The sequence below is a fragment of the Calypte anna genome, chromosome 3 (genome assembly GCF_003957555.1).
Source record: "Calypte anna isolate BGI_N300 chromosome 3, bCalAnn1_v1.p, whole genome shotgun sequence".
Taxonomy (NCBI): domain Eukaryota; kingdom Metazoa; phylum Chordata; class Aves; order Apodiformes; family Trochilidae; genus Calypte; species Calypte anna.
The window spans coordinates 44593419-44617179 of NC_044246.1; the positions used below are offsets into that span (position 1 = coordinate 44593419).

The 23761-nt window shown below is 42.0% G+C and overlaps 1 protein-coding gene across 1 annotated transcript; it reads right to left on the reverse strand.

Annotated features, from left to right (window-relative positions):
• Positions 1–853: 853 nt before the first annotated feature.
• LOC103534595 (D-beta-hydroxybutyrate dehydrogenase, mitochondrial) lies at positions 854–14180 on the reverse strand. Its single transcript, XM_030448440.1, has 4 exons — positions 13841–14180; positions 7135–7287; positions 4340–4470; positions 854–1201 (listed from the first exon to the last, which is right to left on the reverse strand). Exons 1-4 carry the CDS (start codon positions 14178–14180, stop codon positions 854–856), a joined length of 972 nt encoding a protein of 323 aa, XP_030304300.1.
• Positions 14181–23761: the final 9581 nt, after the last annotated feature.

The window sequence follows — 23761 nt, forward strand, 5'->3', positions numbered from 1 at the left end:
TTGTTTGGTTTTTTTTTTCATCAGACCTTGTTTCCTGTAATAGTAGCAAAACCAGAGCTCCAGGGTGAATATGTTCTTTCTAAGCTACAGGTTGCTACTGCATCCTGATACCTCTCACCCTGGTGTTTAGCCCTCTGTCTACACATTTAGCTATCTCATTGATCAGACATTAGAGAAAAGATAGAGTTTACTTAGAATTTAATATTAATTTTTAAGTGGAATATGCTACTTATTTTCCAAAGTCCTTGACATACTGTTACAGTCCTTGTTACAGATTTATCCAGAACACCTGTAGTTAGCCAAGACATTGTTTCCATATTAAAGTTTGTTGTCTGAGTCTTCCTAACTTTATACAGCCACTTAATTCCATTCAAAATATTTCAAGGTTTATTGCTCGTTACTAACTTTTCCATTAACCTCTTCCCCTCACCCCTAATAAATTACTACTTGGATTCCTACAAATAAGGTATTTCCATGGGTGCTGTAATGATTTCAGGTGTGCAGTTGCCCTGTAAGACGTACTCCGTCTCTCTCATGTCTGGAACACAATAACCCAGTCTTGCATTAGACAAAGTTGCATTAAATTTTCTAGGCAATACCTAAAGCAACATGAAGTGGCTGTATTTTTTTTCCACACGGGAAAAATCAAGTTACCTAGAAAAATGGGTTAATTTTACATGGGATCCGTTTTTTCTCTTTGAAAAAGTGACAGTTCTGAGTAGGAAGACCCTCTAAAGTTTGCTTTAGGTAATTAGTGTCCTTGTACTGATTTCTGGGGGCAGTAGGTTAAGCCCTGGCTTTCATATTTTAAAAATAATGCCCCACCCCAGTCCCTGCACAATACCAGTATAGGTTAGGCAAGTTTTACTTTACTCAGGGCATAAGACAGAACTGAATCCATCACAACAGTTGGGAATAAAGTGCACACAAACACCAGTGCTTTCTCCTTCAGCTTTGCTACCATGTAACGTGCCTTGGGTGCAGGAGACATTAAAGCATCTACCATGGCATCTACAACCTCATTGCCATTCGCACTCCCTTCGCTGAGAATGCTGTTGAAAAAGTTTGCCCGCTCTTGAACGTACTCCTTGTTGTAAACCTCCTTTTCCTCTTCACTGAGTTCATTCCAGATCTCTTCGGCACTGAGAGGTGGCTGAATTCTTGTAGAGCGTGCATAATTTCCTGGCTGAATAATGCAGACCTAGAAGTAAGATGTACAACTTATTAAGATGCAATCAGGCATTCTCAACTCAGTCACATACTGTAGTCAGTAAAACAGATCAAAAGCTTTCTCCAGACAGATTTCTTTCAGAAAATGTTGCTTTGTTTAAATTTTAACCTTGAAAACTTGGCTGAAATAAAGTATATTCCCGTGAAGAGTTTAAGATCGCAGTGCTTTATTCTGACTTCCTCATTTCTCTCTGATGTTAGTCTTCTTGCCTGACTACTCAGAAAACCTGCACAGAATGCAATAGTGCATCTTTGAACATTTTTTAATGGAATGCTTAATGGTATAAATGTTTTGACCATACTGAGACAAAGCATTTCAGTATGACTTTCATGTTTCTGAAGTGGAATACTCTGGATTTTTCACTCAATGGTAAATCTTGCAGTTGGTAATTTTTTGCCCTGGTGTGGGACAAAAGGAAATGACAAAGAAAATTAGAAGGTTCTAGGGAAAAATTGTTGTCTCCCCCAGGCAGAGGGAATTAAAAAGAAAATAGGTGTTACCAGCCAAATGAAGAGAGGACCAAAGATCTGTCTAGCTCTCAGTGAAGTCATCAGAAAATTTCTGTGGGTTTCTGTGGATGTAGAGTTAAATTGAAAGAGCACAAATACTTTGCTGCTCCACCTGTTTTCTCTGCTTGCGTTTTTGCTGCTGTTCTGCTAACTTCTGAGGCTTCTTGGGAATTTCAGAGCAGGCTGAACACTCACAGGATGTGTCCTTTTCCTCAGCTAGCAATAATCTTGCTGAAACTATTTGTAGATACACAACATTAAAACCTCCTTGGCATTTAACTGACTTGGTTTCTAAAAACTACAGCACAAGGTGAGGAAAAATGCCACTGAGCTGTGACTTGGGGATCTGACAGACATTCTCTGGGAAGTCTCTGGTAGTTTGAAACCTTAATGCCCTTAGTCTACCACTCAGCCTGTCTAACAGAGGCTACCACTGGGTAAGACCCAGCAGAGAGACAGCATGCATAGCTTGGAGCATCTTATGCTGCCTCAGGTAGGTTTGTCATCTTTTGGAACCCTCCCTTTGGGTGCTATTTTTAAAGCATTTAGTGTTAGCCAAACTAATCTTAGTAATAGTAGCCAATAGTAATCTTCCCACATTTATTTTTAACAGATGAGGTTGAAAACTTCATGTTTTGGAGCTATTTGGATTTGGTGAGGCTTTTGAGAGATGATACTGTTTTCCCCTTCCTTGATTTTCTGTAGCCTTCTTTCCAATGGAAGTCTCATCCTTTTTCTTCTGTAGGCAGCCAGCTTGCCTGGCCAGCATTCAGTGGGACAGAGCCATAGCACCATCTGTCCTTTCTCCAGAAATAACAAAGGAAATGGCACAAAGGGGATGGGAGCAGAGGGAAGAGGGACTGTGTATTCTGCAGGCTCTCTGCAGGGTAGGTGCTGTGGCAAATGCCAGCCAGTGTCTTGCATATATAGATGAAAACAGAAATCACTCTCATAGATATTTCAGAAATGTTTTTCAGCCTGGCTCACTGTACTGTGTGCTGGGCCTATTCTGGGGGTGGGGGAACAGTAAGAAACCCCAAATGACTAGAGTAGCTAACCTGTTCAGCTAAGCTCTTCCACACATTTGAGATTATCTTTGGTTGATTGGTGCAAAGCCTCATCCTGCAGTGTGGTACTAAGATGTGTAGAATCAGTTCTATTTTATAGCATTTTATATTTATCTCAGAGGGGCAGGTAATAGATGCATAGCTGTAATTTCTTCTAACACAAAGCTTATGAACAATGCTGTAAATCTGTGCATATAGGAAGTGCACCAGTGTAAATCCTTTAGGGGAAACTTTTAGTGCTTGAGAGGAGTTTCAGCAGTGGAGTGACTATGGCAAAAAAGCCTAGTGAATCTACTGAGCAATATAAGCTCCAGGTTTGACTATTAGTGTTGCTTAGACAGGACACTAAGTAGCTGTTCCCACAATGAGGAAGGAGCTTTTAAGCAATAATGTTGTAGTAGAAGAGAAAGAACCTCTCAGGTAGATGACAAGCCTTCCTTCTCACTGCACAGCACTCATGTCTGGGCTCTCCGCTCCTGCAAGCCATCCCAGAGAAAGTTCCAGTTACCTGGTACTGTTTTGAGCTATTCTCAAAGCAGGGCACTGCTCTGGCAGACCTGGCTCAGAAAGATTCTCCACTCAAGAGGATGTGGAGAGAGGGTGGAAGTCTAAGCATTGGCACAGAGGGAGAAGCACTATCCTACAGCTTCTCAGAACCACAAACGTCACCCTGTTACGCTGTACTAAGTGATTTCTGGCAGTCATATAGAAATCACAGGCTCAGCTCTGATATGTACCTTTGGTTTTGGATGCATGGAGCTTACTGTGCACAAGATTATATATTAGAATCACAGAATCATAGGATTTTCAGGTTTGGAAGGGACCTTTAAGATCACCTAGTTCCAACCCCCCCTGCCACAGGGGTTGCTCAGAGCCCTGTCCTTAAAAACTCCCAGGGACAGAGCTTCCACCACGTCTCCAGGCAACCTGTTCCAGTGTCTCACCACCCTCATGGTGAAGAATTTCTTCCTACCTTCCGATCTAAATTACCCACCTCTAGTTTGTATCCATTCCCCCCAGTCCTATCACTACCTGACATCCTAAAAAGTCCCTCATCAGCTTTCTTGTAGGCCCCCTCCTGATACTGGAAGGCTACAATAAAGCCTCCTCAGAGCCTTCTCCTCTCCAGACTGAGTAACCCCACCTCTCAGTCTGTCCCCATAGGAGAGGTGCTCCAGCCCTCTGATCAACCTCATGGCCCTTCTCTGGACACACTCCAGCACGTCAATGTCTTTTGTATAATAGGGGCTCCAGAACTGGACACAGTGCTCCGGGGGGGGGGGGGGGGGTCTCACGAGAGCAGAGTAGAAAACATTATTTTCCATACACTTGCTCTTGTTCCCTTGGCCAAAATTTCCACTCTCATGTCATTGTCTAGCATTCTTTGTTCAAGTCCCTTGCTTTTTCCCCCACAAAAAGATGCATTTCAGCTCTGTAGGAGGTTTTAGGAGTGAAACTTCTCTCTTTCTGATCTTAAAATCAACATTAAAAACAGCTGGTAGTTTCACACTACTACTTCTTACATTCCTTACCTGGACACCAAACTTCTTCATTTCCAGTCGGAGAGCATCACAAAATTTTTCAATAGCTGCCTTGGTCATAGAATAAATGCCATTTCCCAGAGTAAAATAGGCAATAACGCTGGACATGAAAACAATACGTCCTGGAAAGAAAACAGTGCAAACAACATCATTCTCAGTCTTTAACATAGAATTTCTTTACCTGAACTGCTAATAAAGTGGTGTTCAGCATGATGCTGGTTTACTACATAGGATACCAAAGCTGGGCTGTCTTAGTGTCAAGTCCCAGCGCAGAACTGCACTCAGGTCTGTTCAGCAGAGAACATCACACAAAAATCTTTCCTTCTGGTGCCAGACGCTGTACTAGATAATAACATGTTCCCAAGGTGCTGCTTATGCCTTTGAAGTCTGAGACAGAATGAAACGAAGTGGTGCCCTAAAAACTTCAGTCTGAAAAATAGTAATAAAAAACTATATTAGTGATAGGAGAAAGGCTGCAGATGGGAGGAGCAGATTAGTTACCCTGCAGTGGATATATGACTGCCTCTTTTTCTGTGCTAATGTTGTCTCTGCTTACAAATGAGACGTCGCTTACAACTGTGCATATAAAGTCAAAATCAGACTTTTCAGTGATAAGCTTTACCAGAGAAAGGTGACTTGACACAATGTATGCAGCCTTATACTGCCTTAGTGTTATTTCCTTGCTCCGTGCTGCTTCTTTCCACTTTTTATAACTCTTGCCAAGTGCTGGCATGGCTTAGATAGCAGAGATTTCTGATTTGAGGCACAGGGCTGTGGTTCATTTCCACTTTTTAATTGTAAATTTCTATCACATTGTAATACTATAGATTAAGAAATGTGTGAATGGTGGTGTATAAATACCAGAGGTGAGAGAGAAGATGGCTTCACTGCTGACAGTCCAGAGAACATAGCTGCATTCCTACTGCTGCCACAGATGCAGATAATGTCTGGGCCCTGGGTCTGACCAAAAGGCACAGGTTTGTGGAGTATCAAAAGGGTTTCATGTCAATGCCATGAAAGCTGTCAGTCTGAATTAGGTTCCCTGTCTTTCTACACAGCATCTGGAATAAATCCTTTATACAATAACAGAACAACTGTTAGCCTGCTGATCAAGATGGTACATCAGTTGCTCCTCTCAGAGCAGAGTGTTTAATTCTAGGCTGGAGGGCAGTAACTCCTTTTGCAAGTACTAGGAATCTTGAAGCATTTCTTGGAACAGGTACTCATCCTAAAATGGTAGTCAGCCCTTTCTTTCAGGACACAGCTACTGGGTAAGTGATGGTAGGATGACCTCTGTCTCCCTTATCCAGCAGCTAAATGACTTGTGGCACACACCCAGGATGTGTGACATTTAACTTCTCCCCTTGCCTAAGGTAATCAAAACCAAGCTTTCCCCAGAGAATGCTCTAACATCCATAATTCAAGCTTTTCATTTGAAAAGGTCACTTGCTGCCTCCCAAAAACATGAGCTTTAGCTGTCCTGGCTGTTCTGCAAGGAAGGATACAAGTGACATAGGATTCTTCCTATAAGTGCCCTGGCCTCCTCTCCTACACTGATGAGACTTGAAAATGGAGTGCAGGAAAATAAAGGTACCTTTACAGCCAGGAGTGAGATGCAGAGCACTCTTTTGAGATAAGGTACTATGTATGTGCAGCCATCCAGAGTAAAATCTTCTAAGAGGCTGTACGTGTACTTAATATCATACACACAATTAGTCCCTTTCACTTAAAGCAACTCCTTGCAGTTCATGAAGTCAGACTAAGGCCTCTGGTGGATCAGAATCTCAGACTTTCAGCTGTAAGTAAAAAAAAAGTGATGTCTCCCCATGTAATGGACACAGAGCACACTCACTGGGTACATGCAATACCACATTTATACAAAAACACATCCAGCTTGCAGTATCTAAAGATTTCTTTTCTCTTGCATTAAAATATCATCAGCCAAAGGCAACCAAGCAGATAGAAGCAAAGTAGCCAAAAAGAGAAAGCTTTTATCTTACCAGTGGCACTTGGGGCTTTCAGATGAAACCTAGCCCTCACTTTACTTGATGCTGGGCACACAAATTACAAATGCTTACCTTAAAAGCTGACAACTTACCTAGGCAAATTAGGAAAATGAAAAGAAAGGAAAAAGGGTATCTTTGTTTACCAAATACAGATAGGGACAAGTAGGGAACAAACTTCCAAGCAATTGAGACATGCTCTAATGCTGTATAGGGCTGTTTGAATAATTTCTTCTCAGAAGAAAGGATGATGATGCCCGTAAGTATGGAGGTCCATGCAAATGCATTTTCCTGTTCAACATCCATGCAAGCTTTCACATACTTGATGTTTCCTTCCAAGGTCATAGAGAGGATCTTTCTAGGTGTGGAACTGGAAGGTGGATGTCTCCAGTTCACTTCGGCTGGGTCATCTTTCCTCTCCTAATTGCCAAGCAGTAAAATAGTAAAGACTGAATAAGAATCAGGAGTTTATTGGATCTCTGTGTTGTCTGACTGTCAGTGTTTACAAAGTCTTGCCTGGACTAAATGATCTACTGAGAGCATTTGGAGTCAAAGACTGAGATAATTCATTATTTGTAAATGCTTCTTTCCATGTACTGTAAAGACAGAATCCTTATGGCTATTTTTTCTCCTTACAACTTCACCCTCTTTTCAGGATCAAGGTGCTCTAAGGCCACACAGAAGGAGACTCATTTCAGTTCAATGAGAGACAAATAAGGCTTCTTTTAGAGATGCTACACTACCTTGATTAGAGTAAGTTAATTATTCTACAATTAGCATTACCCTTGTATTTCCTTAGAAGGGGGAGAAATGCCAGGGTTGTCCTGATGCTCCCAAGGAGATTCACATCTGCAATTTTTTCATATTTCTCCATAGACAGCCATCCTGTCTCACCAAACGTTGATATTCCAGCGTTGTTGACAAGCCCCCAGAAGCCTATGGAAGAGAAATATATCAACAAGCATTTTTTTACTTCAAAACAGCCATTGTTAGGCAACAAAACAACACTAGTGATTTGAACCCTTGGAAACAACTTTCTAGTTGTGTTATCTTTTTTTCTTTTCTACTTATAAGTGCAAGCATGTTTTGTGCAATGAAGGAATTCAATTGTGGGCATTATCTAGACTACATAAGTCTCAGTGCTATTTAATAATCACTCACTTTACAGTTGTCTTAAGTTATTTATTAATAACATGATCTGGGAGACTACATCTTACTGCCAGTGCAGTATGCCATGATATTTCAATTACTTTAATCCCAATATATGCTATGAGCAGTTTTATGAAAACAATATTAAGTAGTCTAAAGGCTAAAAGGTAATATTTTTGTAGTGCCTGACTAATTTAGGAGCCTAAGTCTTGGTCCCTCTTTGATTCCTTCTGAAATCATCCAGAATCAGGTACATGGGTGCAGATTTGGGTAAAGGAACCAAGTAAGGTCTGTAGCTTCAGCATTTTTTTTATTATTATTATTGGTACTCCTGGAGAAATCTACACATAGCAATGGGTTTTGGTGCTAAGAACCCCAGGCCACTGAAAGGCAGGGGTGCAACTTGGTCTTGCCTTTAGAGCACACATCTGTAGATGTATGGTGAAGCAGTGAGTGACATGGTGCTTTTGAAAATATTCCTGTTTCTGTCTCCAATCCTTACTAAGGGTGTTTCTAGGCAAATTATTTCTTTCATCATGCCTTCTACAGGATCTCCAACCCTGAGTTTCTGGTTAGGCAGAGTGGGTAACTGACCTTCTTCCTTCTTCTGGACACAGGGTCCAGAACATGTCTGTTATGCCAACCCAGTATCCATGGTGGCAAAGATGGTCACCCTGGTGAAGCTGCTGCAGAAACCTTTGCACTGAACATTGTCTTTCTGATCTCATCTAACAAAGCTACAGGGATGCTTTCACAGTAACTTGGTTCTTCCAGAGACCTCTCAAGAGCTGCTAATACAAGGTCTTGTTCACAATAACAGTTAAAGCTGAAATTGATTTAAAAAAAAAAATTAGTTTGTAAAGCAGACCTCTGTAAGATTTCCTAACGTATATACATTACTTGTTTGATGTAATGGAAATGGTGGTTAAGCAGAGAAAGAAACAAAGTTCTTCTTTGCGGAGCAAAACACTCAAACTCAGGAATTTACCGCACAGAACTTAGATAACTGTCCTCCAAAGAGCATAAATTGTTATTCAGCAGTCCATCCTTCTGCAGTCATTATCACTGGACCTCTCTTACAACTTTTGATATAGACAGAATGCTGTCCCAGCAATGCAGAAGTTTCCTGTGTACTGACTTCTTTTCCACTGCCACAAATGTTAGCGGACCGAGTAGAGGCAACGGGCAAAAAAATTGGCACCTGGAATCGGACATCTTAGACTTCCTTCTTCCTCCCACCATAGCCCTGTTTTTCCAGGCATTTCCAACATTCTGTGGCTTTATTTCTCCTCCTTAAAACAGAACTATCCCCATGGAACTGACCTCCTTGTAAAACGCTTCAAGATCAATGGATTAGAGTCCCCAGTGAAAGCTAATTATCAGTATTTTTGTGCTTGCACATGATCTGATCTACAGATGGGCTAAGTAGATGCACATACACACACACACCATCTGCTTCTACTTAAGGCTGGAGGTCTCAGTATTTAAGTTTATTTTTACATAATTGAACCCAACACAAACTAAAGCCTGGCATCACTGTAAAAGCTGTTCCCTAATCTTTTCAGCTTTACCTTCCCTAATTAAAAACAAAGATGGCATTTTGCTTCTGCCACTGCATCCTGCACAGTGCAGAAAGAGTACTTGTTCCACATGCCCCTAAATTCACTAGGGTTTCAGAAATATAGCCATTAAGTTTTAGATAATTTATTTTCTTCCTCTTTCTCTAAACTGTGAAATGCAGAATTTAGTTTGGAGGGCCTAAGTCTCTCCAGCCCTTTGCCTGCTTTTCCTCATGCACTTCAAAGACTCCAGGTGGTTAGTGGTGAGGAAAGGCTATGTGTATGAACAGGCAGAGTTCATACAATAATGATTTCTTCTTTCTGAACAGCAGCCAAAGTAAAAGTCAGGAGAAAAACACTTGAGTTAAACTAAAACATATACATTTCTGAAGAGAAGATTAAGTAAAACATACAGATTTTGCCCAGGGTCATCTTAAAACCTTTTATTTGTCCTCAAGCTAAACGTATTCTCAGAACATTTTGGTATTCCCGAATGGGAAATGTTCTGGCATTTTCCACAATTTTTCCTGTCACTTTGTTCAACTGAATCAATTGACAAAATTCTACCCAAATATGAACAGGTCATTATTCCCTTATGATAATTTCTCAGCAAATTTTCAACCTTCCTAGTATGTACTCAGAGTACTTGAACCAGCTTTGGGCTTCCTTTTCTGAAATGTTTGTGGTAAAAAAACAATGCTATAAACCTAATTACAAAGTATTTTGTATAATTGCTTAGACAAAGGCAGCTCAGGTAAGCTGAGAAATACAGTCCTTAGATGGAAAACTAGATGGACAAGACACAAGTGAGACTCAAATACCAGAAGGACAGAGATTGCATTTTCTCAAAATGTCCATGTAGACACATTAGGAAAAAGCAGCTGATATTTGACCCAGAAGTGAGAAATTACTGACTCTCAAAACAGAACTCAGTCCAAGCACAGTTTAGGAAGAGTTAGACTATGCTACATCAAGGAGAGAATAAAACTGGAAAGCAGAACTGGACATTGAAGAGATTTTCACTGATCTCTAGGTTGGCAAAATGGATCCTGAGGACAAAGATTAAGAGATATAGCAGGGGATCTAAAGAATCACTTTAGAAACCCTAATTTAGGATTAGTGAGGCTTTCAGGAGAAAAGCATTCGCTCTCCCATAACCTCCCAGATAATTTCTACTTCAAGACATGTTGACCAAAAAGCCATTTTTTCTAGACTTGAACACAAATTCTTGGTATCAGTGGTCTTTGGAGTTCCTCTTCTAAACCTGAGCACACATGAAAATGACAGGCTTTTTCCTGAAAGATACCAATCCAATATTAAAGAAAAATAGCCAAGGGAAGTAGAGTGGAATTTGCTATATTCTTACTGGGTGTTCATGGTCACAGGCCAGCTAAGACTCTGGAGTTTCAGACACTGACCATCCTTTGCCTGGAATATAACAGTGTGCCTATTTGTATAGGAAATCTGGGCTAAAATGTGGTACCATGGGCCTACTGGGTGGTTTCTGTGAACAGGAAATCTTAATTAAATGGAGGAGAGTATTTAATAAACTTGGAACAGAAGGTAGGACTGCAACTAAAATGCTCTTCAAGCTAGTTGCATGTCACTCATTCACAACACTAAAGGAAAGGAAGAGAAATTCCTGTTTTAAACAGAGGAAAATCAGAAAAATACTGAGGTTACAGCCCAGGAGAGGTGCAAATCAACATGCTCCAAACTCCATGTTGCTTTTAATGTGCAAGTGTAAGACATTTCTTCTTTCTAAGCACGAAAGGATTTTAAATATTTTAGAATGTCATCTTAACGGGTGGGCAAGCCATAAAAACAAATAAGAAAAGGTGTCAGAACCAGCAGATTTTCATGGAGGGACAGCTCTAGAAAATAATCTATGTACTATGGAAATTGATTTGACAGCCCTCTGGAACTGACATAATTTATAGAAAAGAGAGTCTAGAAAAGAACATATACTTACAAGGAAACAAGCTATAGCATAACAGAATGTCCAGCTAGATGTGCTACCAGAAGTTTGGCTTTATACTTTTGGAAAAAAAGAGAGAAGATGAGGTGGAGCTTGGATTAGTTGTCTCATGATTATGGCATAAGTAGAACATGTAGGGAGTACTGAGCTTTATTCCTGAGAATTAGTTGGACTGAATATTCTGCTTAAAGCAGAAATGATCCTGGTCACAGGAAAATACCAGATCACAGTATTCCTCTGTCCTGGATGATTTCTCCTTCAACCAGCAATGGCTGAGTAAGGCTTTTTGGATTCTCTAGAACCAGGAACTTCCCATGTCTTTCCATGCAGTGAACAGAGTCAATGGAAGAGCATGACTCTTGCATCCAGTGGAGTCCACAATTAGGTGGTTAGGTTTTCCACTAGGACTCCAAGCAAAAAAAAAAAAAAAAAATAAACCCAACAAAGCAGTGAACTGCAGCCTCTTCAGCTTGTGTCTAGGTTTGAAGCAACTGAAATGTGACAAAGAACATGTTTCAGTAGGAACTTGAACTCTTTGAGACTCTGTTCATTGCCAGATTCTTGTTTGGAGAGCCCTCCATTGTGAATTTTGCACACCTCAGGACAAAGATGATCTTATTTGGTCCATACATCAAATGTGGAACAAAAGTATGTGATACTGACCAGGATCAATGGGCTTCATGGAAATACAGGAAGAAATATGAGCATCTGCAAGTTTGAAAGAAGGAAAATAGTGCATAGAAACATAATAAATGTGAGAAAACATATTTTCATCAACTACAAGAAAATATTTAAGGTACAAAATTTGTCTTATCAGTCAGATTAAGATGACTTGGAAGACAGCACATCCTCTAATGCCTGATATTCAGAAAATCACACTTGTCTGAGATGCCCAGTCTGTGGAAAGGATGATACTGTAATAAAAAAAGAATAAATATTTAATCTTTACAAGGATTTACTCTGAGCGATTTAAACACAGAATGCAAAAAGTGATAATTGTTTAACTGCTTTCTCATTGTTTTGATATATCTTCTGAGGTTTTATTTTGGAATCTATAGCCTTTGCATACTTACCATTAAAGCTGGAGCTTGCTGAAGTGGTTTATTTTTTACCATTTTGGAATGATACAGAGCATTCTAGTGATCTGAACATCTAAACCCAGCATGCTGATATGATGGACTTAAAATCTTTTATACCTGAGTGGAATTGTTTCTAGTAGGAATTACAGATGAGGGTAGAGGGAGCAATCCCTAAGCAATCCCTAAGAGACTGGATGTGGCACTCAGTGCCATAGTCTAGCAACCGCAACGGTGGTTCAAGGGTTGGACTCGATGATCTCTGAGGTCCCTTCCAACCCAGCCAATTCTATGATTCTATGATTCTATGAAATGCCCAGTGATTCCCAGAGACAGATTTTTCTTCTTAGTTTCTACAGTGAGCTGCTGAAGAGAATTATCTTAGTTTGAGGGCGGGGGAGAGAGAGAGAGAGAGAGAGAGTGAAAGAGAGAGAGAGTGAAAGAGAGAGAGAGAGAGAATTGTCCAACAGCACTTAACAGATAAAAACTATGTGAATACTGCCAGTAACTATTTTAAAGATGGGTGTTTTTCCAGCTTTTTAAGTATGATAATCTTACTTTTGTGAGTAATCTGTGTTATTTCTGCAGGTTGGGAAACAGCCTGAGAGGGGAAGGCTCTGCCTCTTAATCAGATAAAATCAATGTCATCCATAAATAGATGTATTTATTAGGCAGCGTCTTGGCTTTTTCATACCTCACCTCCCATTTCATCCCTTTCCCAACATGATAATGAAGCAGTCAGGCAGAGGCCTTGCATTTTATTATCATTCTGTGTGTTTTATTCTCCACCTGGACTGTTTGTAATTCTGAGGGAATCTTCCTCTGAGCCCAAGGGAGCTTGCTGTCCTCCAAGCACATCCCCAGTGTCACACCAGGCCACACACCCCCTGCTCCCTAAATTAGGATGGAGGTAACTGTGGCCCTGCCACATGTTCTGAGTGAACAGCCATGGATTTAGGTTGTCTGCAATTATTCTGCAAGTCCTTCCATGCCCCTGGGTGTATGCTTCCTGTAGGATGTATGGCGGGCAGATTTCCTGAGGTCTGACAAACCTCACGTTGTACCTAGAAGAAGCTGGTTTTATTTGACAGCTGCCCTCTCTGCTTTCATTTATTCATGACTTTCACAAGTCGTGCCTAGGGACACATCACTTTCCCACAGCCTCCTCTGTGGGTACTCTTGTTCCTCTCCCCTTTCCCTACAGTTTTCTCCTGTGGGATATATGGAGAATGATCTGGGACCCCCATCCTCAGGGATTTCCTCTTCTGGTAGAATGGTATGGAAGAGGCATCCAATATCCCCTTCAGCATCTTTGGGCAGGTGTGTGTAATGCTTAGCTAAGTACCAATGCATTTTTTGTATAAAATATTGTCATAATTACTGACAGCTGTAATGGCAGTTATCACCAAACCACAGACTGGTTTGGGTCGGAAGGGACCTTAAAAGCCATCTAGTTCCACCCCCTTTGCATGTTCAGGATCACCTCTCACTAGACCACGTTGCTCCAAGCCCCGCTGATGTCTGCTCCCTCCAGCCACAAGCCCTGACAGCCCCTACGGCAGCACCTCCCTGCTGGCCGCCCCTCCGAGCCCCGAGCGAACCCAGAGGTCGTTTTCGGTACTTCGTGTCCGCCGGTTCTGCCGGCCGGGAAAGGAGGCACATCCGGAACTCCTCCTCCAGTAGCCGGGCTCGGAGCTGTCCCCACCGCCCCCCGCTCACCGCCTCACCTGGCTGGGGCAGGTGTCGCAGCACCAGCTCCTTGGCGGCCAGCACGTCGCGGGGACAGGTGACATCCAGCCGCAGGACTCGCAGATGGCCGGGGCCGGTGGCCGCCTCCCGCTGCAGCCGCCGTCCCCCATCCCCGCCGGGGCAGAGGCAGCCGGCGAAGACGGTGAAGCCGAGACGGTGGAGCCGCAGCGCCAGCAGGTGCCCGAAGCCGCTGTCGCAGCCGGTGATGAGCACGGCCCGGCCCGCCGGATCCAGCCGCGCCGACCCTCGTCGCGACAACCGCGACAACAGCAGCAAGAGGAGGAGGAGGAAGAAGAGAAGAGAGGCCACTGCACACATGCTACCCGTCCGTGTAGGGGCAGGGACAATGTCGAGAGCCACCCCGCTCGCCCTCTGTCACCTCCCCGCCCGCCATCCCCTCCCCGCCCCTCTGCCATCCTCTTCCCGCCCCTCTCTGCCTCCCTCTTCCCGAGCACCGCGGCCCGGCACCGCCTTTTCCCCTCCGGGTCCGGTCTACGGACCCTACGAGAGGCGGTGGAGAGGGCCGGCAACCTGGTGGAACCCTGGGCTTGGTAGATGTCTGTCCCCACCGAGGAGGGGGGGACCTCTTTCAACCTGTGCTTCTCTTGTATGGAAGATGTACTGTAAGCATCGTGCGGTGATGGCCTTTGAGATAGAAACGGAGCTGGGTTGCTCCAAGTGCGGTGCTGAAGTTACCCTGGAGAGTTTAACCTCTCCGCTTAATCGAGTTTCACACAATGCCGTCGACACAGGGCATGGGCATGAAAGCATTTCTACAGCATCAGTATTTCTCAATCCCTGAGGTGGAGATTTTTAATACAGCTGCATTATTATGGTACAGTTGTTAACATTACTAAATTGAGGTGGGTTTTTTATGGCCCAGATCTGTGTCTGCTATGCCAAAGGGTGCCCATAAACACTCCTCAGTGGAGGAAAATACCTGTTTCTTGTAGGCTAAAACAACAGTTTTATGTTGGTGAAAAAAGATTCCTGAGAGGTAAGATTACAGGAACAATTTGATTAGTCAGTGTGCTCTCTGCCCTTTCTTTCATCGGAGAAGCTCTTCAAGCAGCTGTTGGAAGGGATAATATGTCACATCTGCCTTCTCTGAGTAAAATGAAATGGTTGGAGGAACCAGATGCCTTTATTAATTTTGATTTAAAGTTGGCTTGTGAAAAATGCTAAGGGGCTGAGTCATTCATTGATACACACACAGCAGCAGAGGAAGCAGGACTTAAACAAGCACAGATGTGGTCCTAAATATTTGCCTAGTTTGTATTGCTATTGTACCTCCACGGTCAACCTTGTTCACTTTCAGTAGTTTGTCTTAAATGTCTGCTAAGTCTGGTTGTGACAGATTTCAGAACTGGTGGTGTTTGCAGGGGGATTCCTTTGCACTGACATAGAGTGTTTTTAAGGACATTCTGAGGAGAAAGGGAATATGCATTTTTTTTTCCCATGGACATTCATGTGTCTTTACTCTTGTCAGCTGTCCATCTGTCTAGATTTACTTTAGCTTTAAACTTGTCAGTGCTCTCTCTCCTGCAGTCTTCTGGTCTCCTGTAGGCATTGCATAATGGCAGTCCAAGTGGCCTGGAAAAGGAGGTTATGCTTTGCTGCTGGGAGCCAAAGTAGGAAGCATAATGGTTAAACCCAAAAGAAGAAATAAAGATACCTGGCCTTGATAGGATTTATTTGATATCATCCTGGGAGAGACTGTCCTTTTATAGCCTTCCAATGATCACTCAGTCTTTTGCAGTTTCATGAGTCACAAAGCTTTGTCTTCACATTTAAAAAATATTATGCAACCCTCAAAATCATGAGAGTTGGTAACAGCCTGTCCCCCACCTTGTTTCCCTGTCTGGCTTCCTGCAGCATAAAAAGACAGGGAGGGATTCCAGATTCACCTCCTCCATGCCTCCTACCCTCCTCTCCTTCACATCTGCCAGTCTCTACTCTCTCAGCTTTCATGTGCTGTTAATTACACGAAGATCATAATCAGTGGCAAAACCATTCTACCAAAAAAATAAGATGTGACCCTACTAAACTATGACTTATATTGTCTTTATTCTGAGAAAACTTTAGAAGATATTAAAAATATGTCACACAAACGTGGTGGGCTCCCATCTGAGAACAGGAACAGCATGTTGTCAGAGAAACAGAATAATTTAGCCTAAAAGTTACGGATAAGGCTGTATCCTTCATAGTTAGAAACAACTTCACAACTACTAGTCCAGTATATAACACAGCCTAGGTCTCTAAGTGGAGAGTATTTGCAGCAGAATTTCTCTTTGTTGGAATGGTTTTCCTCAGGTTTATATTATTCTGCTCCTAACACAAATATATGAATATATGTGTGAATACACATAGACACATATATACATATTAATATTTATATTTGATTTATTATATGTTTTGTCTAGTTTCTGAAATCTTTTTTCTTTTTTAGAATTCACTTTAAAAAAACCTGTTTAGGTTCTTCTTTTAATCTGTTCTACCTCATATGTCATTCAAGGCAGTTGTGATTTTCCTGTAGCAATTTTAAAGAAAGGTCTGGATTTTCAGGAAGGAGATGATGAAATAGAAGATCCTTAGAGGCTGATACTGATGAGAATCTGAACAAATTTGCATCTAGGACATGCTCAGGGATATTCTCCTCTCCCTGAGAGCATTTCTGGGAACAGCAACCTGTGAAGCTTATGCTTAAGGCTTTCCTTAGTAATTTTCACAGTGTGAATTAAAAAGTTGTGACAATTCAAAATTGAACAAGCTTTGCAGAGGCACCACAAGCTCTTCTTAAGTCATTAGAGAAGCAGATACTAAAAAATACTTCATTCCTGAGTACCACGGTGGCCACACCGTGGAAACCTTGGAAAACACCTTGGAAAACAAGGTCGTTTCCATAAGTGCCAAATTATGGATTTAAGGTATTTAAGATTAGGCTCCTTTAGAAAAAGATACTGCTCAGATCTTACTGACTCTATTAGTTATTGCTCCAATGAGATGGGAAATCCCCAATGCTATAGCCTTCCTTGTTGAGCAAGGAAGTGTTGCCATGTTGTCTCCACCGTCAAAATGGAGTCAGTTTGTCCTCAGGCAATGGCTGTAGAGGGCCATGATAAAGGAGATCTGGGAAGGATTGTGCTCCTCCAGTGTGCACCAGGACTTCCAGCATGATTTCAGGGGAGAAAGATCTGCCTTTTACTCAGTTTCAGAGCAGAGGGTCAGTGGCTGTGAGGAGCAGAGCTTGCTATGGGACACGTAATATGTGCAGAACTTTAGCCAGCATAGCTCTGGTAGAAATCGATATATGAGGGAGGAGTGGAATCTGTGAACCTTTTCTCTGCCCTTAATTGCTTTCTTCTGTTTTTGCCTCTTCTCATGTCTACTCACCTCTGTTTATTCTATCCATCCTCTTGCTCCTGCTCCATCAGCCCCTCATCCCTTTACCCCTCCTGACAGTCTTATTGCAAATTGGAGCTGTGTCACAATTTGCCTTCTGTCATCCTTAATGGTACCCACTCTCAGCAGTGGGTAGGAGGAGCAGTAATATTTGATGTCTTTCTTACAGCCTCAGCTGTCCAGTGTCAGGTGGAAGTCTTTATTATCTGTATTTTCTGAAGCAAAGATGAAACTCTGTTGCCTTTTCAGGTAGCTGCATCCTTGGTTTCACAGGAGGCACTTTTGGTGCAAAGTGGTGTCAAAGCTTCAGATAAATGCTGAAAATGTGACAGAGTGCCTCCTAAAAGCTCCAAACAACTGAGCAAACATAGGAAAAAATAAATGTAGACCCCTCTTTTGTGCAACATTTATATGCTCTTGAAGCCAGGTGCATGATTTCCTGGATGCAGGATCAGGATTTGGACCTGAAGGAACTGGCTGTATTACAAGTCTTCTATCTGCCATCCTTTGTGTCTTGTTGGCTTAGATCCCAGACTGTTCAGCTTGCCTCTTGCTATTGTACAGTGAATACCAAAGCATGCTGTTGACTGTAGCTGAGACTTTTTGATACTAGGACAGTGGAAATTATGCTAATCTAACAGAAAAAGAGATGAAACTCATCTTGATGAGCCCACATGGATAGAAGTTTAGCAAAATATCTTCCTACCTTCTAATGATAACACAGATGACACCACTTGCTGCAGCTATCAGAAAAGCTAAAACAGAGCCTGCTTCTGTAGGCAGCTGCTTCAGGACTGAGAAAATAAGCTTTCCAGGAAGAAAATTAAAACAGTGTATTTTTTGTGCAGTAAGACAACCAAAGACATTCTGAGCAGAAATGCTTGCAGTTTTTAGAGCTGGCAAGCTGTGCATCCTAGTTCAGCTCTCAGCCAGTGGATGATCTGGTGTGGTGTCAAAGGACAGGAGCCAGTTGAAGGCTGGGATTGCCCGTAATTACCCAGGAGTGGACTATTGTATGTGGGCTTTGCACAGGGAATATCAGGTCTTTGAAGACTAAGCAAGATGTCTGGTTCTGGATAATGTGATGAGCTGAATTAAAATCTTATAGCATATTTTTTAAAACCCTGGACTCAAGTTGACAAAACAGACTTAGGATGCCACATGTGTTTCTCAGTCTGTCATAAAAGGGAGACAGCTTCCTTTTAAAGGGCAAGACAGGAATATCTCTACCCATGAAATATTTTCAAATACTTGTCACTGTATACAATGTCCAGTCTATCCCAGAGATGAAGTCTTCCATTTGTCTAAAGCTGTTTTATTAAGTCCCTAGGATTAAGTTCTTTCTTGCAGTATTGCAGTAGTAGCAAACAAGGAAAGGGAGACAGGAGGGAAATTCTCTAAGAAGCAGGAAAATCCTCCTTCTCTAACCTAAGTGACTGATCTTCTTTAAGCTGGAACATCCCTGGCTCAGGGTCAGATATGTCATGGTACAGCTGGTGTAGCACTGTGTTTGGCCAGCCTGGAAAAAGTAAAAGGCACCTTCTGTCTTCCAATTATTACATTCCAGAAACAAAAAACTAAACACTACTTTTTCTCATTTCTAACTTCTAAGACAAAAGTTGAATGATTCTGACTTGAAAACACTACCACAAAATGACCCAAAGGGAGTAAAAATGCTTAGACTGCTTCTCCATGCAGGCTAATACCCATTCCTATCATGGAAGGATTAAAGCAGTGTAGCAAATTCAAGCTGGAAGAGGAGGTAAGGATGAGAAGAGATCAAGTTTCCTTCTCTTCCTGGTGACGAAAGCTAGGAAGTGCTGAAATCAAAGTGGTTTCCTCCAGCATGTATTTTGACCTCAGCTGTGCAGTGCAGACTTAGTTTGAGTCATCAGGTAAACTGTTTTGAACCTTACGGTTACTGAAAAAGAGGCACAACATTATGAGATACAAGATTTAACTCTGGTTAAAGAATTCATTTTGAGAAGGAACATTAATTTGTACACAGTTGCTATTTCCAAGTAACTCCATATGATAAAAAGCCCTTACACTGTTGGGCTGTTGAGAAATTCCAGTAGTGTCAGAGTAGATACAAAATCAGTTCAGTGCTCAAAAGTCATGGAGCAAAAGCACTAGAAAATTTTAGAAGATTTTACCCAATCCCTAAGTATCCTATTCCAAGTCTGCCCAGAATTAACTTTCAGTAATATTAGTTAATACTGTATAATGAGTGCCTGAAAAAGCAGAGCACACATTTACATGGATTTGACTGCAAATTCTCACTATGCAAGAGGTAGAAACATGCAAGCTGACTCAAGCTGATACATCCTAAAAAATCCATAAGAAAATACTGGGACCTTTCCTCCTTACCAAAGGTTTATCTTGCCTCTGTAATGATGGGGTTCTCATGAAAGCAATTCTTAGGCTAGCTCTGATTGTCTCACAGCTGAAATGAAGCCAAAACTTTCTGAAGTCAACAGAAAGATTTTTGTTACTTCTGGATGTCTGCTTGCACCATATTGATGCAAAAACACAACAGTAGTAGCCTGGAGCTCATATGGTGACAAAGACAGTGAGGTTTTAGCTTTTGTGTGAGAAGTAAGCTGAGCCTGCTGCTTTTGGCCTTACTATTCCACACCAACACCTTTAGATTTGCCTGTTAAAGCTGTTATTTTTATGGAAAAACTATCCCTCCAACCACATTACAAGCTGGACAACTCCATCAGCTCTGCTCCTCTGTAATCTAAAACCGGGGACCTGAAGTTTTGCGATATGCTGAGATCAGCAGAACAGAACATTGACTCTACCCTCTTTGCACTTGAGAGATGGTATTTCCAGGGAAATGCATGTGCAGGGCAATGCCCACGAGATGGCAGCCTGTGCAGTAGAAAAATGGGCCCTGTTTATGCCTGCAGGAAAAGATGATTATCCTTCCCTCTGAAGGCACAAGCAGCCTGTTCTCTGCAGCCCTGGCCAACACAGTCTGCACAAAGTTGCAGTGTTGGGATGATGCCCTGCAGATGTGCCAGCTCCAACCTGTGCCTCAGGAACTGATGGTTGGAGAGCAGGTGGGATGTTCTGACAAGCATGGAAATGCCACAGAGAAACCAGACAAGCCAGGATGTTTTAGAGGGATGGCAGGAAAGTTAAAACGCTGAAAACACAGAGTCTGGAGGAGGGATATAATGAAAGAGAACTAGGAGGCAGACAGACAAAAAGTACTTTGTGCTGATCAGCAGCAAAAGAGCTTTGAGTTTGCAGAGCAATAAATATACATGAGCACAGGGGAGTGCTGCTCTTTCTCTGACTTTGCATTAAACAGCATCTCTGTTCTCTGTTCCTTGGTGCCATCAGCTTACAGGCTTCACAAAAATACATTCATCCTGGACACAGTCCTGCGTCAGGCTAGCAATTCAATTTAGTCCCAGATGGCTACATCTTTCTTTGGTAAAATAACACTGACACAAAGGGCAGATTGTGCTCTTGTGTGTTAACCAGCTACATCCTTGTAGCATCCTAAGGACTTCATGCTGGTACAGGTGAGGGTGCAGATAATTTACCATCTTGCCTAACTAGCTAAGGGCATGGATCAGAGGATACCACACAAGCACCACACACAACATACAAGATGGAAATGTGGAAAGGTTTGCATTTTTTTCAAAATAGAAGTCAAAAGTCAACTCCGTGTTAGAGAGCTAGAGGTGTGCAAGAGAAGGAGAGGTATTGTAGACAGTGGAGAGGCTCTTAATAGAAGAAACACAGATGCTGAAATTTGCTGTCAAGCCTTCTCATGCTATTTGAGCCCTGCAGTGAATGATTCAAGAGGCAGCAGCTACTACTCACCCACCCACACGTGGTCGCAAACATCACTTACATTATTAAGAAGGGATTAATCAATGAATCTGGTTTCCTCCTAAAATGTAAAAGCCCACAGAAAATGAGGCTTGGCTTCTCTGATATAGCTCAGTCTCCAGCTGCTAGAAGTGCTGTCAAGTGTGCCATTTCTGAGCAACTGGGTAGGGGTTGGCCCTTCAGAGAGTGAGGCAGCACGTAAGGCCAGCTTTAAGGCTGAGAGGGTGAGAACATGGTTGGCAGGACCAGGTCTTTGTAGGAAACATGATGCAAACGTTATTCTTCAGGGCAGGTTCTAACCTCTTTTCCCTTCCTCCTGATGTAGTTGTACATTCATGAGGTAATACAGGACCCATTTTTTCAGAAGCTGTGTGTTTAACTGTACCTTTCAGCTGAGCAGTTTTCCTGACTCAGGATCTTTGCTTCCTCTAACAGTCGCATCACTGGTGAGAAGTTGCAACTGCACAAATACAGAAATATGGGGGCTCATTTTTCCAGCCTTGGCAGTGCGTAGGAGATCATTTGGACTGGCAACCTCCCAATCATAATGTACTGAAATGTCATTCTGCTCCCGGGTAAAGCTTGGATTCTTCCCAGCTTGTCTTCTCCCTTGGCTTGCACCATCTGTGCATCTTGCCTTCAACTCCTGGCATGTAGGTACTCAAAGGTGTAGAAGAAAGTGTTCTTGTTAATGCTGGGAAAGTGCAAATAGATGTATTTTATATTCTGAAGGGCTGGACTTTGCTTAGGTCCTTCTGCTTTGCTCTTGCCATCGTGAAAAACCCGTATTTTGAAAGGGCACCCTAATGAAAGGGAATTGGAATTGCTTTGGAATAGTGCAATCAATGTTCAAAGCCTCCTGACAGGACTTCAGCTGCTCAGAGTCACTCTAAACTGTATCATTTTTAATGCTTTTCACAGATGGCTCTGAGCATAACTTTAATGACTTGGGTTTGGAAGTTCGGTATCTTAGGTTTTAATGATAAATTTTGTATATGGATTTTGGCCATTATCTTCCTCTGGAATTTGTTTTGGTTTTGTTGGGGTTTTTTTGAGGGTTTTTTTCCTGTCTTTTTTCTTGGGTGTTTTTTTGTTTGGATGTGGGGGGTTGGGGGTTTTTTTGTTTTTTTTTTTTTGTTTTGGTTTGGTTTTTTGTGTGGGGCTTGTTTTTTTGGGTTTTTTTGGGGGGTTGGTTGGTTGGTTGGTTTGGTTTTTGTTTGGGTTTGGGTTTCTTCTGACAGATTTCCAAGGGTGGGAGCCAGGAACAGGGAACAAGAATTTGACTCAAATTCAGACAAAGTGCCACAGAGTGATGATGTTTCTACCTCTGAAACAAACTTCTTTTCTAGACAAGCCCACTGGCATTGCTCTGACAGTGCCCAGGGATATCTACACAGTCCTATTTCAGACCAGTGAGAATTGAAGCTATCACTCAGCTAGCAATTGGATTGTTTTGCAACTGAGTTCTTATCTGGTTTGCTAAAGAATATCATGTGTCTGAAAGCTGTATGTAACGCAGAGGCTGGTAAATAATGAATGCCAGGATGCAGAGCTCAGTGTTGACATACAAGAGAAGCTGTCTTCTTAGCACCAGCATCTCTGCCTGGCAGAAGCAGTGAGACACAGTTCACCTAAATTTGCTCAGCTACTTTTGTTCTTTCCGACCATAATTTTTAGTAAATACTTTTTTATTAAATAGCTTCTGATAAGAATTGATTTTCCTAAGGGAAATAGAAAGGACTTGAAAATGTCTGAAGAAAATGAGAAAAAAACCTGCACCATGAATTTGTGTGTTCTGCTTTCCAAAGCATTTTGTTTTCCTTCCTGAACTGTCATTTGACATCCAAAGGAAAGGCATTGGCAAAACCTGGTTGAACCAAGTTTGGGCATTACAGTCTCAGAACCAACATTGATCCCTACATCTTCAGGGTCCTAGACATGGTAGAAAGGAAAATCTGTTTGCTACGCTTTTATGCCCATACTACAAGAGAAGAGCAGATACCTGGCAGTGGTCAACAGAGACTCAAATGCAGCTTCGTGAAGCACTGTCCTGATTAAAAACTTACATCACTACATTGCAGCCTTAACTTACATCACAGAGCTTTATCAACACAGATGTGGGCAAATCACTGCTGCTATGTGCCCAACCTGCTCTCCCTGTTCTCTCCTAGCAAGCCCTTTGCTTCCTTGGTGTGTATTGTGATGGTAATAAAAGGAATTCTGGCCTCTCTGCAGACTGCCTATTCCTCACCAGGCAGATTCACAAGGTAAAATCCAAGAATTATTGGATGGTATCCTGAAGTAGGCTGGATATTATGGGAAACACAGAGGAATTAAGCATCAACACAGAAGTCAGCATTTGCTTTATTCAAGTCAGAAGACATTCTTAATGTTCATGAAGTGTTCATGCATCAAGCACTTTGTTGTGCTTCAGCAGAGAGCTGAAGGAGAAAAAAACAGCTTAATATTGCACAACAGGGTCTGTAGATTTGCTGGTCTCAGTTCAAGTTTTATTTTGTGGTTCCATAAAATCATGCATTAGCAATAAGATTTATACTAGGCGAGTTCCTTGGGAGTCTCTTACTGCTAAATTCTTTTTTTAAAATTTTTTTTAAGAGGTAAATTTAAATACAAATATATCCATT